The following is a 15,215-nucleotide window of genomic DNA, read 5'->3' on the forward strand; positions in this document are numbered from 1 at the left end:
AAAACGATCTAGCTGAGTTGTGACCTGATGTTAACATTGGAGTGTTTGTTCAGTAGGAGCTGCTGCTGAATCCAGGACTTAATGCCATGCTTGCTATCGGAGATTACTATGTTTATTATAAAGATGTGTATTTTGAAGATATTTCTCAAGCAAAGTAGGATACTCTCACTTGGAAATTTCAATCTTTTGTGTTTGTTTTAGTCCCAGGGCTTTTATTTCTCAGTCTCAACAGCAGGATAATACACATATTTAATTAAGTTAGATTACCACATAAACATTTATGCAGGGAATGTGTCTGCAGTCAAAAAAACAAAAAACAAATCAACAAACAAAAGCAAAGACCTGTGGAAATAATAGATTGTAGAAATTTGTTTTTTTTTTAAGAAGATTTGTCTGGTAGGCCCTGATAGGCAGAGTTGTACCTCTTCAGGTGCAAACTTCCAATTATAAAATAAGTCCTGGGATGTTGTTACCAAGTCTAAACTCACTCTGCTTGCCACACAACAGGCCAGTAAATTGGGAGACAAGGTATTGGGGCAAGGAATAACGACTTTATTCAGAAAGCAGACAGAGAAGATGGGGGACTAATGTCCTGGAGAACCGTCTTCCCCAAGTCAATTCAAGGCTCTTATACTAAAAAGGGGAGGGTGGGTGTGTTGATTGTTGCAAAACTTCTTGATGTCTGAATCCTTTGTTCTTGCAGCTGTCCACTTGGGTCAGGTCAGGATGTTCTATAAACCTCCAGTGAGACACATGATATTTTCTGCTGTGCAATTTTTTATGTCTATATGAATGGAAAAGTGTTATACCCTTCAAGGTCAGAGCCTTGAGAATGAGCTATCTATTTCATGAGAATCATCTATTTCAGGCTCTAGGCAACATTGTTTTACCAAAGGTGCAGAACCAGCATGACTAGGCACTGGAAACAGAGCAGAGGGTTAGAGCTAAAGGAACAAATCTAGCATGGAGTAAAATTTGTTCTTCTCTGTAACAATGTAAGGTACAGCAGGTGACTATAGTTAATAATACTGTAGTGCATACTTGAAGGTTGCCAAGAGAGCAAATCATTAAAGTTCTCATTACAAAAACAGATTTTGTAATTTTGAACACTGACAGGTGGTACTTGACATATTGTAGTGAGCATTTTGCAGTGTGTATAAATGCAGAATCATGTTGTATACCTGAAACTGATATAATGTATGTCAAGTCTACTGCAATTTTTAAAAAGCTTGTTCTCTTCAAAATTTTTAGAAAATAGTACATATAGTAACTATTTCATTGAATTATGAGAGGAACTTGAAAACTAAGCTAAAAAAAAGAAAAGAAAACTAATCTGAAACCAATTACAATGAGTTTATAATTACATTATTTTTCCAAGGTGTAAAAATTGCTGTTGGTGTATTCGAATTGTATTTAACTGTTACTTTTCTATTTTAAGGTATTGTTGGAATCATTTGGTTTATTTTATGGATCTGGTTAGTTACTGATACACCAGAAACTCACAAGACAATCTCCCCCTATGAACAGGAGTACATTCTTTCATCATTGAAAAATCAGGTATGGACTTTGGCACATTTTAAAAATAATTTCAGAATCTTTTTTTCTTCAGAATTAAGATACCAATTTTAAAATAGATATTTATGTTATGCATACTTTAGGCAAAGTAGAGCAGGCAAATTAAATAAATGTACAAAGTATTGGTTTGTTTTGTCTGAGAGATTCTAATACTTTCTAGATTAAATATATGGAAAATTACTTTTCTAAGTCATTTTAAACCTTCTAGAGTAATGATTATCAAGTGAGTCTTCCTTGTCTTTCTTCTTAATTAGTAGAAAATAAAAAGTGCTGTTTAAAAAGGAATCATAGCTGCATTCTAAATGTTAGTTTTTAGTGGGGTGGGTATAGCTCAATGGTAGAGTGTGTGCTTAGCATGCATGAGGTCCTGGGTTCAGTCCCCAGTATATCCATTTAAAAAAAACCAAAACCTAATAATAAGTAAATAAACCTAATTATCTCCCCTTCCCCAAAAGTTTTTTTAAAATAAATAAATAATAAATACAAAATAAATATAAAATAAATAATTAAATGTTTGTTTTTAGAAAACTAGTGTATTTTTATCTGTATGTTAAATGAGCATGATTTAACAAGAATGACAGCACATTTACTGGTATATAATAATATGACGTACACCCGTCTGCTCCTCTAGAGTAGATCTTTAGAAAAAAATTTATGCTTACTGAAGCAAAATGTATTTCACTTAATTGAGCACAATGGCAAGTCAGAAATAAAAGTCTGTCCTAATTTAATATAGTAAATTCTCAAGCCATGGAAACAAAATGCTTGCCTTTTGTGGGGATTAACAGAAGACCATAAGAACATGAGGAAAAATTTAAATGTATATAGTCTTTTCTTTAGCATTTTAATGGCTTCAGAGTCACTGTATTGGTTTAGGAACAAAAAATACTTCATGTAAAACTTTTCTTGCCCATTAAGTTATTATAATTGATAGTATTAATTTTCATATATAGTAAACCAGGCAGTAATTAAACATTTACTTATACACATTGAAGTGGGGGTTTTTGCGGGGGGGGGATTAGGTTTATTTATTTGTTCATATATTTATTTTTAATGGAGGTACCGGAGATTGAACCCAGGATCTTGTACATGCTAGGCATGCGATCTACCACTGAGCTATACCCTCCCCCCACATTTCAGTTTTTACATTTGGCTACCAATGTCTCTACATGCTGTTGAACTTTAAGAAATATGGCATCCCTTGGTCATTGCCAAAGACTGGCCAAAGCTTAGGAGAAATCACTGATGAATATAATAAAGAAAGCTACTTGGAGATCTCATTGTTCTCTGTGATGTTAACCAAATAGATCACCCACCTTTTCCCCCAAGGAACAAATAAAAAGAATTTGATGCACCTGGAATACTACGCACCCATAAAAAAAGAATGAAATTTTGTCATTTGTGACAACATGGATGGATTTGTAGGGTATTGTGCTTAGTGAAATAAGTCAGAGAAAGACAAATACTGTATCTATATGTGGACTCTAAAAAATAAAACAAACAAGCCACTATTAAAATAGAAACAGATTCAGAGATACAGAGAACAAACTAGTAGTTACCAGTAGAGAAGGGGTGGAGGTGGGGAAAACAGGTGAAGGGGATTAAGAGGTACAAAGTGCTAGATGTAAACTAAATAAATTACAAGGATGTAGGTTGTGTAGAGCACAGGGGAAATACAGTCAGTATTTTATAATAACTTTGCATAATCTGTAAAAATACTGAGTTACTATATTGTACACCTAAACTAATATAATATTGCAAGTCAACCATACTTCAATTTAAGAAAAAATTTGATATGTTTTCTCACATTTTTCTCAACATTGATGGTCAGTAGCTTGCTTCTTCCATTACTTCATTTTTACCATTATTTTTATGAAATTATGAAATCTTTCAGTGTATCCAGATTCTGTAGAAAGGTAGCTTAGTGTGTCCCCATATCTGTCCATTATCCAAATTCCTGTTGCTTACATTTGACAGGGAGTCTTTTTTTGTGAATTTATACATGGAAGATAACTCAAATATTTGTTGAAATGACCTTCATTCAAGACTAGCCTTCATATAGTCTAGAAGATTTTGCACAATTGACAAGAAATAAATTTTTGTTTTATCCTTTTCTGCTTCAACTTGTATGAAAAAAAAAAAAAGCTGGTTGAGCTATTATTACTAATTTAATGATTCATCCTCCATATAAGATTCAAGACCTCATTCATTGTTCCTTCAAAAATTGCCTTGTTCAGATATCTAAAGAAAATTTGCTTTCAAAATGTTAGCTGGGCAAAGAATATCTGAGCAATTAAAAAAGTTCCTTCCCAGTGTATTTTCGTTTATCAGCAGTGCATTTTAGAAGAATATAGGGCTCGGATAAGAACTTTTATAGTGTGTTTTGCCAACATATAGGTATAATGAATTCATAGAGAGGGTGGAAATTGCTTGATTGACAAGTCACCTCAGACATAATGTTTTAGAAACAATAGCAAGAGGGTAACTTCTGTTTCTAGAACATCAGAAAAAGCTAGTTTGTTCTTTATTAAGGTCTTACCGTAAACATTTGTTGTCCTTTATGGTAGCCACTAGCCCTTGTGCCCATAAATTTTAATTGTAACTAATTTAATTAAAAATTCAGTTCCTTGGTCACACTAGTCATATTGCTTAATTGGGGAATGCAGAACATTTCCGTCATCTGTTAGAAGGTTCTGTTAGACAGTGCTACCTTAAAACCTGGAAGGATTTTTTTTAATGTCTGCCAGATAATTGGATAGTTTCTCCTAGTAATATTTGAAAATTCATCTTTAACGTGAATGTTTTTACAAATGAAGACTTTCCTCCCTAAAATATAACTTATGGGGGAGGGTATCGCTCAGTGGTTGAGCCCATGCCTAGCATGCACGAGGTCCTGGGTTCCATCCCCAGTACCTCTGTTAAAAAAGAAAGAAACAAACAAAGAAACAAACAAGCAAACTTAATTACCTCCCCACAAAAAATAAAATAAAATAACAGTTGAACTGACATTTTAAAAAATAAAATAAAATATAACTTATAATGTGGCAATACTATAAATTGATCTCACAATCCTCATTAGGAGAAAAGAGAACTGTTGCTTTGTGCCCAGTTTACAAGTGAACACTAACATGTACATATCACGTTCTTCCTTCCAATCCTCTGACTCCGTGGGCCGCATACTCGATAAATAGCTAGAGAACCTGCCGACTGTCAGGCTGTTCTTTCCAACACCCACCCCCAGCTTTACTGAGATATAACTGATACATTACACTGTGTAAGTTTAAGGTGTACAATGGTGATGATTTGATACACTCACATATTACAAAATGATGACCACAGTAGGGTTACTTAGCACCTCCGTCCCCTCACATAGTTACCATTTTTTGTGTGTGTGAGAACATTTACTGTCTACTCTCTTAGCAGCATTCAAGTAAGTAATAGAGTATTGTTAAGTACAGTCACTGTGCTGTACAGTAGATCCCTATAACTTATTCATCTTATAGCTGGGAGTTTGTCCCCCACCCTCCAGCCCCTGGCAACCATCGTTCTGTTCTACTCTCTTAGCCTGAGTTCAGCTCTTTTTGATTCCACATATAAGTTATTCAGTATGTGTCTTTCTCTGTCTGACTTACTTCACTTAATATGATAATCTCTAGGTCCATCTATGTTACTGCAAATGGCATTATTTCATTCTTTTTTATGGCTGAGTAGTATTCCATTGTATAAATATACCACAACTTCCTTATGCAGTCATCTGTGGATGGACATTTAGGCTGCTTCCATGTCTTGGTTATTGTAAATAGTGCTGCTGTGAACATTGAGTTGCATGTATCTTTTCGAATTAAGAGTTCCCTCTGGTTATATGCCCGGGAGTGGGATGGCTGGGTCATATGGTAATTCTGTTTTTAGTTTTTTGAGGAATCTCCACACTGTGTTCTATAGTGGCTGCACCAAACTATGGCTGTGGCTTTGTTTCTCTTGGTCCAGGGTAGAGTGAGGCCACCACTGCTGTAGAAGAATATATGTTGCCCCTCCTTCTCTCCCCCCGCACCCCCTGCCTCTTTGATAGATAGTGGAGAACCTAGGGGCATAGCTACTGTTGCCGAAAAACGAGCCTCTGTACCCCAATGGCCAAATTGAGGCTCAGAGGCAGAGTTTTGGGAGAATCAGAAAAGAACAGCTTTATTGCTTTGCCAGGCAAAGGGGAGTCACACAGGCTAATAATACCTTAGAGACTGTGACTCCGTCTTGGCATTGGGGCCCTGAGGTTTTATAGAAAAAGTGGACAGAACAGAAAGGTCACAACAATCAGGGCATTTTCTGGGGGTGGGGGTGCTGTATTCTTGTTAATCTTGATGAATCCACCTGGTGTCACAGAGAAACTCCGGAGGGTCTGTTCATTCTCTGAGGCTGTCAGCCGGTGAGCACCTTCCTGGAGCACAGCTTCTGGGTTAAAGGATGAGCTGTTCTGGGCAAAGAATGTATAGGGAGTTTAGAGCGTGATGGAAAGGTTGGGGGCTGTTGAGCACAAAAGCGGCTGAACAAGCAAAGAGGAAATGTAGGTTTGTCAGAGAAAAGAAGAAAACAGCTGCTAGAGTTTTAGACCAGAACGCATCAGCAGACAGCTTAGCATCAGGGGAGCCGTTTCATTAGTCTCCTGCTCCTTCACTACCAAGTCAGATCAAAAGTCCCTGGAAAAAAGGCGACAAGGAGGTGAATGCTGGTTCTTCCCCTTTTTGAAATAACCGTGAACCCTGGAGGCAGAAACATAGATGCTCCAGCTTTTGAGGAAGACACCGCAGAGCCTCAGTGTGTAGGAGACGCATGGGTCTGATGCCCAGACCGGCGGGCTCCAGTTTTCCTTAATCCTGCGTCAGCACGGCCTGGGGCTGTGCGGGAGGAAGGGAAGAGGGGTGCCCGTCCGAATATGTGCAGATTTACTGTGGTTATCCACATGTACTACTGTACCTGTGTACATCCTAAAGCTTATATAAAAATAGACTTTTTGGAAGGTGAATAAGATGAAATAAACAGAGTACACAGAAGTTTTGAATTTTACTGGGAAAAACCTTTTATCACTTAAAAATGAGTAATGATAAGGGGGAGAGGATAGCTCAGGTGGTAAGAGTGCATGCTGAGCATGCCCGAGGTCCTGGGTTCAATCCCCAGTACCTCCATTAAAAAATCTGAATAAAAGTAAATAAATAAATAAATAAGCAAGCAAGCCTAATTACCTCCTCCACCCCAAACATTTTTTTAATTAAAAAAAAAAACCCAACTGGCTAATCAAACCCATACATTCATCCTGGCAGGCAGGTGTGAAGTGGAATATGCTGTCGCCCTGCACTGAGGGCAGGCCAGCAGGTGAGGTGCCACTAGCCCCCTGGAGTCGGGGAGATCCTACAGTTCGTGACTGTGCACACTCCAGGGCTGACCTGTGTGTGAAATACTGATTCAGCTTAATTTCTTTTTTTAAAATTAAAGTGAGTGTAACCTACTGTACAGCACAGGGAACTGTATATCCAATTTCTTGTCATAACATATAATGGAAAAGAATCTGAAAAGAAAATATTTATATGTATGTATATGTATAACTGAATCACTTTGCTGTAACTCCTGAAACTAACATTCTAAGTCAACTACACTTCAGTAAAAAATTTTTTTAAAAAATGAATAAAAGCAAGTATAGCCAGAAGCTCTGTTCCGCCTTTCCACACCACCGTGGATTCTCTTGCACACCCCTGGAGTGCCGACACCCTGCCTTGGAGACACTCCGGGTGCCGGCAGAAAGACCCTGCTGTTCCACAGTTCCTGTAAGTCATTGTAGTTGAATAAAGATTGGAGAGCGAAGGATGAATCCTAATAGGACTTCCCGTCTCTTTCCTTTGCCCTCTTATGTCAGCCTCTGAACTTGATTATTAAACTGTTCTCTATTTTTTGAGGTGGAGAAATTAACACTGCAGTGTCCTCTGACCTTCAGAAGGCATATTTTGTTTGACATGATAGCTCTGAGATGTCATGTCTGTTTTTTCTTCTCATCTGAATCATGGACTCTCTATTTTATTTTTTATTTTGGAGGAGGAGGTAATTAAGTTTTCATTTATTTTTTTAGTGGAGGTGCTGGGGATTGAACCCAGGACCTTGTGCATGCTAGGCGGGCACTCTACCACTAGAGTATACGCTCCCGCATGGACTCTCTCTTGCTGTTTAATATTTCAAAAGAGTTGTTTAAAACTGGCATTTACTCATCAAGGTTGGTAATGTGTTCTAGGTGGAATTTCAGCTGATAAGGTACAGATTTGAACACAGCATCAACATGGCTGGAGCTTATCTTAATTACACCTTTTTTTTTTCCAGCTCTCGTCTCAGAAGTCAGTGCCGTGGATCCCCGTGCTAAAGTCACTGCCACTGTGGGCTATTGTGGTTGCACATTTTTCTTACAACTGGACTTTTTATACTTTATTGACATTATTGCCTACTTACATGAAGGAGGTCCTAAGGTTCAATATTCAAGAGGTAAGGAAAATTAAGCATCTTCTTCTCACCAAAACTACACAGAATTTGTTTTTTATCTGTGTGAAACTCGGTTACTTTGCAACCTCCGTTCTGTTCTGATACACTAAATTCTAGTATCTCTAAATCTGCTCTTTTGGGCCTGGCTCGTTCTTTTCCTCAGTGTGTGTCAAGTCTTGATTCAGGGTGTCTTGGCTGGTAACACCTTTAACCATAAAGGTCTTGCCCATCCCCAGTCACTGGTCAGGATCTCAGATGATAAATGCAGGTGGCACCCTAGTCCCTTCCTAAAGGGACGGCAGCGGGATTCTGCTGGCGGCCGAGAGGGAGGCGCAACGTGCTTGATCGGAGGTTGCTCTGCAGCGTGATCCAGGCGTTGGCAGAGCTGTGCTTGTAAAACTGGGTACGACGGGCCTTCCTGAAGCTGCCGGTTCCTTTTGAACTCATCCAACTGAGACAGTTCCTGTTATCTCTGTTGATGGATTTTGTCTTTAAAGAGATGGAAGAAAAGCTTTAAAGAGAAAGCGGCAGAGTTTGTAAGAAAAACCGGTAGTGTTTTTGCTTTCAAACTGAAGGATAAATCAAGACCTAAATGTAAGAGCTAAAATGATAAAAACTCTTAGAAGCTGTACATCTTTGGGACCCTGGACTAGGCAACAGTTTCTTACATGTGACACCAAAGGCACCAGGGACCAAAGAAAAAAATAGATTGGACCTCATCGAAATGGAAAACTTCTGTGCCTCAAGAAACACTATCAAGACTGAAAACCTACTGAATGGGAGAAAGTATTTGCAAATCCTGTGTTTGATAAGGGTCTCGTATTCAGAATATAGAAAGAATTTATACAACTCAATAATGAAAAGATAAATAACCCAATTTTTTAAATGGGCAAAGGATTTGAATAGACATCTGAAGATACTCAAATGATCAAAAGCCCATGTAAAGATGCTCAACATCATTACTCATCAGGGAAATGTGAGTCAGAACCATAATAAGATACCACTTCACATCTGTTAGAATAAAAAAAGGGGGAGGGAGGGTATAGCTCAAGCGTTAAGAGTGCATGCTTAGCATGCACGAGGTCCTGGGTTCAATACCCAGTACCTCCTCTAAATATAACTAAATGAACCCAATTACCTCCCCCTCGTAAAAAAAGAAAAAAAGAAAAAAAACCAGGTGTAGGTGAGGATGTAGAAGAAATGGAACTCTCATATATTGCTGTTGGGAACGAAAAATGGTGCAGCCACTGTGGAAAATAGTTGGCAGTTCCCTCAAAAAGTCAAACATGAAAGACTCAGATATAGAAAACAAACTTATGGTTACCAAGGGGGAGAAGTGGGTGGGAAGGGATAAATTGGGAGTTCGAGATTTGCAGATACTATTACATATAAAATAGATAAACAAGTTCCTACTGTATAGCACAGGGAACTATATTCAATATCTTATAATAACCTTTAATGGAAAAGAATTTGAAAAAGAATACATATATGTATGACTGAATCACTATGCTGTACACCAGAAATTGACACAACATTGTAAACGGACTATACTTCAATAAAAAAGAATGCAAAAATTTTTTTAAGAAGTTAAATATGAAGCTTTTTTTTTTCTTTTCTTGCAGAGTTGGGAGGAGGTAATTAGGTTCATGTATGTATTTATTAAGTAGAGATACTGGGGATTGAACCCAAGACCTCATGCATGCTAAGCAAACACTCTATCACTGAGCTATACCCTCCCCCCTAAACTAAAATCTTTTATCTTGCATTTTCATACACAAAAAGGCATTTTCTTTCTGAATCAAAATTAAAAGAAATGTGAATAGAGTTTGAAAATAATCTTCTTGTATAGCAGCTTCTTTTTTAATGGATTTTTTTTCTTGAAAATCAATATATTACATTCAAGAAATGACCTTTGTTCAAAATAAAGTTTGCTTTGAGAAGCACTGTATTTAAAATTGTAATCTCATTAATTAAAAGTTTTAGAGCTCTTGATCCTTTGTTACAGTCTTGCTTTTTTATATAAGCTTAGTTTCATTGGTTACCTTCACTTTTTTTTTTTGCATTCTTTTTTATTAGTTTACAACGTTGTGTCAGTTTCTGGTGTACAGCATAATACATATCCGTACATATATTCCTTTTCAGATTCTTTTTCATTATAGGTTGCTACAAGGTACTGTTCACGTTTCTTTTTTCCTAGTTATTTCCCTACTGTCCCTATTTCTTACAGCTCAGTGGTATCTGTTACCCTGTTTTGGATATTTACATTTTTGAATGACTTTTTTGAATAAATGAAGACGATGAACCATAACCATGAACAGAATGCTTAACAACTGTGGAAGCTGCCCACGGATGTATAAATGTTGAAGATTTTAGTAGTTTCAGGTTGTTGGCAGAGTTTTTAACCATTAGAACTCTAAGTGGAAAAATTCAGTACCTCTGATGGATTACCGTGCTTACCCGACCAGGGAACGAGGCCAAGATCAGAAAATTCGCTTCCCTGTTTGCTGCAGTTGATTCGTGTCTAGGATTTTGCCACAAATTATGATAGATGTGACCTCACTATGCAGAATTAGAAGTGGAATAAAATTTAAAAGGGACATTACTCAGCTTAATACCAGAGGGAAACAAAAATCTTCAGCCACAGAAGGAGAACATTTAAAATATTGACAAATTTTGCTGCTCTGTACCATCCGTGATGCTTAGGTCGAATTATTACCAGATTTGAATACCACTGGTAAAATGTCCTTCTACCTTTTTTTGTATTTGTAAACCTCTAGCAGGCACACCATCTCTCTCAGACTATAAAATCATTTGTTTTTATCAGATCTGGGCCGCTTGGTCTTGGCACTTCAGGTTTGTGTGGAGGAAAGCTATGAATAGAAAGCATTTCTCTTTTTTCTGTGTATATTTTCTTCATTTTATAGAATTTGTGATTTCCTAAAAAGCTGTCAAATCATTTCCTACAAAGCCGGTAACACATTTCCATGATTAATTCTGTTTCCTATCTCCTAGCGTTTTCATTTTGTTTAGGTGGTAACTCACAGGAAAAGAGAAAAAGTAGAGCTCTCCCTGTCACCTCACCTCCCCCTGTCACCTGGCCACCTGTCACCTGGCCACCTCGGTCCTCTGCTCAAGCATGAGCTAGTGTCCCGGGCACCTGACCTCCATGGTGCTCACCTTAGAATAGTTCATAAAGTTCTACACTTGACTTGTGTGGCTTTCAGTATCTGGCTTTTATTTTATAATAAAAAAATTTTTGTAAATATATCAGTGAAAACTGCTCAATGGGGAGAATCCATAGGCTGATAGGAAGATGTCTTCTCTCACTGAATCCACAGCCCAGATCCCAAAGTAACATTCAGGATTCACTTGAGCACAGCTCTGGTTCCCTCTGAGACAGGCTCTCTGGGACCACATTGAACTGAATCCCATCATCCTTCTAAAAACCTGACTTATTGACTATAGTTACATAAAAGCAGAATTTTGCTATATATTTCTTTTGCTTTCAAACGTGTGTGTGTGTATGTGTGTGTTGTTTGGTGTTTCCCCCCTCCTTAGTTAACCTTGAATCATCTTATTCCTTCCAGAATGGGGTTTTATCTGCAGTCCCTTATTTCGGCTGTTGGTTATGTATGATCCTGTCTGGCCAAGCCGCCGACAACTTACGGGCAAAGTGGAATTTTTCAACTCTGTGTGTTCGGAGACTTTTTACCCTTATAGGTAGGTGAAGGGGAATACGGTTTTGCTTTGGTTTACAATGATATACTGTGTTTACAATGCAAGGCAAAATTAAAATGATAATATTAGTCATTTTTTGGTTCCCATATTGAAACAGTATGTTTTAATGCATGTAGAGCATTTCTGTACATACATCTGGTTCTTTTCGAACGATGCATTTTTGAGGATTGAGATTTACATAATATTTGGTATCTCCATTAAAAATATGTAATAACAATAATAAATAAACTGAATTTCTTCCCCCACCAAAATAAAACCCCAAAAAACAAAAAAAGATTGATAATATCCTATTATCTCTCCCATACTCTTGTAACTATAACAAATGGCTTGCTTTGCTGAGTGTCTTCCCCAGAATTTTATAGATCACTTTGTTTTCAGCTCTAAGTTTGCAATGAAAATAAGATTTTGAAGTCTCCATCCCTTTTCTAAGTGAATACATTTTAAATTTGAATCAAAATTATATACTAACATCGTTATATCAAGTGAGGAGCTATCAATCAAAGAACTCCAAGGAGCCTTAAACAGTCGTGTGTTTCAGACTCTGATTTCAGAAAAGTAAATTTTAAAACTATTGAGGACAGTTATTCAAGTAAATAGGGACCCTCTAAGTCGCTGGCAGCTGTGTTTCAGTCATCGCATTGTGAAAGGGCCCCGTTTGGTGTAATTCTGCAAACTCCTTCTGAGCACCGTCCCCTAGAATGTGCTGTTCTGCCCCCTGCTTCCTGTCCTTGACCCGCAAAAGAAATTTTTCCACGTCTGCAAGTGAAATAAATCCCTTTGGATTTCATTCGGTTTTCTGTTTTTCGGCTTTCTGTGGACCTGCCCTATTCAGTACTGCAGCCACTAAGCCGTGTGTGGCTATTTAAACGTGATTGAAATGTTAAAACGAGTTCCTCTGTTGCCGTCTATGCAAATACATTTCCCTCATCACAGAGGAGAACCGGCAGCCCGCGCTCACTGAGTCCTTTCCTGTATTGTATTTTATGCTCCACTGCCTGTAGTAAAGTACACGAATCGTCTTCAGGTGTCAAAACCCAGCTGGAGTGTTTTCCTCACTTTATGCGACAATAGTTCTGTCTTTGGTTTCTCTTCTTGGATTATGTGAATTTTGAATCACACATTCTGTGTCAACCTTTACTTCTCTCCAGAACTGTATTTTCCTGTCATCCTCTTGCTCTTTCTTCAACATTGTAGAACTTTAGCTGAGTCCCAGTCACCTATATAGACTTAATAACATTGTATAATGAGATTTTCCTTTTACTTTTATGATAATTGCTTTAATCCTGCATGTTTTCCAGCAAGTTTTGTTTCATGAAACGTGATTTAAATTGCATCTTCTAGGCAGTACAGTGTTCCTCCGGTAGGTGGCAGTAATATCAAATCTCTCAGATTTGTACTGTATTAAATAAAGTAGTACAAGCAGATATTAATGCCGGGGCTTCTTTTTTTTTTTTTTTTTTTTAATAACTTGGTAACTCCAGGGATGATTGGCCCCGCGGTATTCCTGGTAGCTGCTGGATTTATAGGCTGTGACTATTCCTTGGCCGTCGCGTTCCTGACCATATCGACAACCCTGGGAGGCTTTTGCTCCTCCGGATTCAGCATCAACCACCTGGACATCGCACCCTCGTGAGTACTGACATAAAGATTGGTTCTGACTGACTAAATCACCTCCTTTCATCGTGGTGGAGCACCCAGCACGTGAAATGTACCACGTTAACCATGTGTAGGTGTGCAGGTCGGTGGCATTAAGTACATTCACGTTGTTATGCAGCCATCACCCCCATTCAGCTCCAGAACTTTCTCATCTTCCCAAACTGAAGCTCTTTCCCCCTTCAACACTCACTCCCCGTCCCCAGCCCCCGGCCCCCAGCCCCCACCACCCTACTTTCTGTCTCTGAATTTGATGACTCTGGGAATGACTTTATTATTTTTTTTTCAATTTAAAAAATTTTTAGGAATGACTTTAAAGTCTTAAACACAGTTTCAGTTTGCACGATCATTAAAGCATGACGTTCTTTTTTTAATTTAAACTTTTAACCATCATCACCTCTGCCCCCAATGTTCCCTCGGAAACATTACATACAGCACATTATAACTCATGTCTGTCCACCCAGCGAGAATAGGGGTTCCGTCTCACCATCCTCGGGGCTCACACTGACCCCAGTGCATTCGAGGACAGAATCACACAAAGAGACCCAACTTTTTGAAGAAAAAAGGAGAGACTATAATAGGGGACAACAGTGCAGATCAGGGAACAAGGGAAAGTCTCTCTGAGGAAGTGATATTTAAGCTAAAGCCTGAAGAATGAGTAATAAGAAATTACACAAAAAAGAAGTAGTACTCCAGGCAGAATTTACGCTAGAGGAGGAAGGAATCGGGGCATGTCCCGGGCTGCCTGGGCTGCCATGACACGATACCACAGACTTGGGGGCTCACACGACAGAAACGTATCTTCTCACAGCCCTAGAGGCGAGAAGCCCAAGATCAAGGTGCCTGCTTGGTTGGTTTCTGGCAAGGACTCTCTTCCTGGTTTGCAGAAGGGCTGTCTTCTTGCTGTGTGTTCGTGCAACCCTCGCTGGGTGTGCGTACAAGCATGTGAGCAGAGAGGCAGGGCTGTGGTGCTTCTTCCTCCTCTTAATAAGGGCACCAACCATGGTGGGTCAGGGCCCATCCTTAGGATCTCCTCCAACCTTTGCACTTCCTAAAGACCCTGTCTCCCAATACAGTCACATTGAGGGTTAGGGCTTTGACATGAGAGTTTTGGAAGCACACAAACATTCAGTCCGTAACAGTGAATTTCGTGTAACTGAGAGAAGGTCGTCTGTGGCTGCGATGCAGAGGGGAGAGCGCTGGGGAGTAACACAGTCTAGCAGGAGCCTATGGTAAGCATTTTCTGTTGTACCCAAAGCAAGTAGGAAGTGACGTTCTCTGTATTTTGAGGTCACTCTTGTGTGGACAAGAATGCAAGTCGGGGGGGAGGGTACAGCTTAGTGGTAGAGCGTGTGCTTAGCATGCACGAGGTCCTGGGTTCAATCTCCAGTGCCTCCCTTTAAAAAAAAAATTAAAATAAATAAACCTAATTCCCCATCCCCACCCCCCAAAAAAGGATACACATAGAGGGAACTAATTAGGAGGCTGTTGCAGTAACCCAGATAGGAGGCGATGATGGTTTGGAGCAGGATCAGGAGATGTAAAGAAGTAGGCAGATTTGAGATTTTTGTAAGTACTGTAGATGGGACCTGACACTAGATTAGACCCAAAGAGTGAGGAAGGTGTCAAGGATAATGATTTGCACGCATTTTGTTTGGGCAGCTTGGCGGAGAGTTGTGCCACCACTGAAATTGGGGTGTCTGGAGGAAGAAGGGGGAAGATAAAAAATTTCACAC

General features: G+C 38.8%; 1 protein-coding gene across 1 annotated transcript in view; it reads left to right on the forward strand.

Annotated features, from left to right (window-relative positions):
• Window positions 1-15,215, forward strand: part of SLC17A5 (solute carrier family 17 member 5) — a 51,740-nt gene that overhangs the window by 20,391 nt on the left and 16,134 nt on the right. The window contains exons 6-9 of the mRNA XM_010992692.3: window positions 1,439-1,557; window positions 7,933-8,091; window positions 11,676-11,808; window positions 13,308-13,455. Coding sequence (XP_010990994.3) covers window positions 1,439-1,557; window positions 7,933-8,091; window positions 11,676-11,808; window positions 13,308-13,455 — 559 coding nt within the window. The remainder of the gene's footprint in view (window positions 1-1,438; window positions 1,558-7,932; window positions 8,092-11,675; window positions 11,809-13,307; window positions 13,456-15,215) is intronic.

Source organism: Camelus dromedarius, chromosome 24 (genome assembly GCF_036321535.1).
Source record: "Camelus dromedarius isolate mCamDro1 chromosome 24, mCamDro1.pat, whole genome shotgun sequence".
Taxonomy (NCBI): domain Eukaryota; kingdom Metazoa; phylum Chordata; class Mammalia; order Artiodactyla; family Camelidae; genus Camelus; species Camelus dromedarius.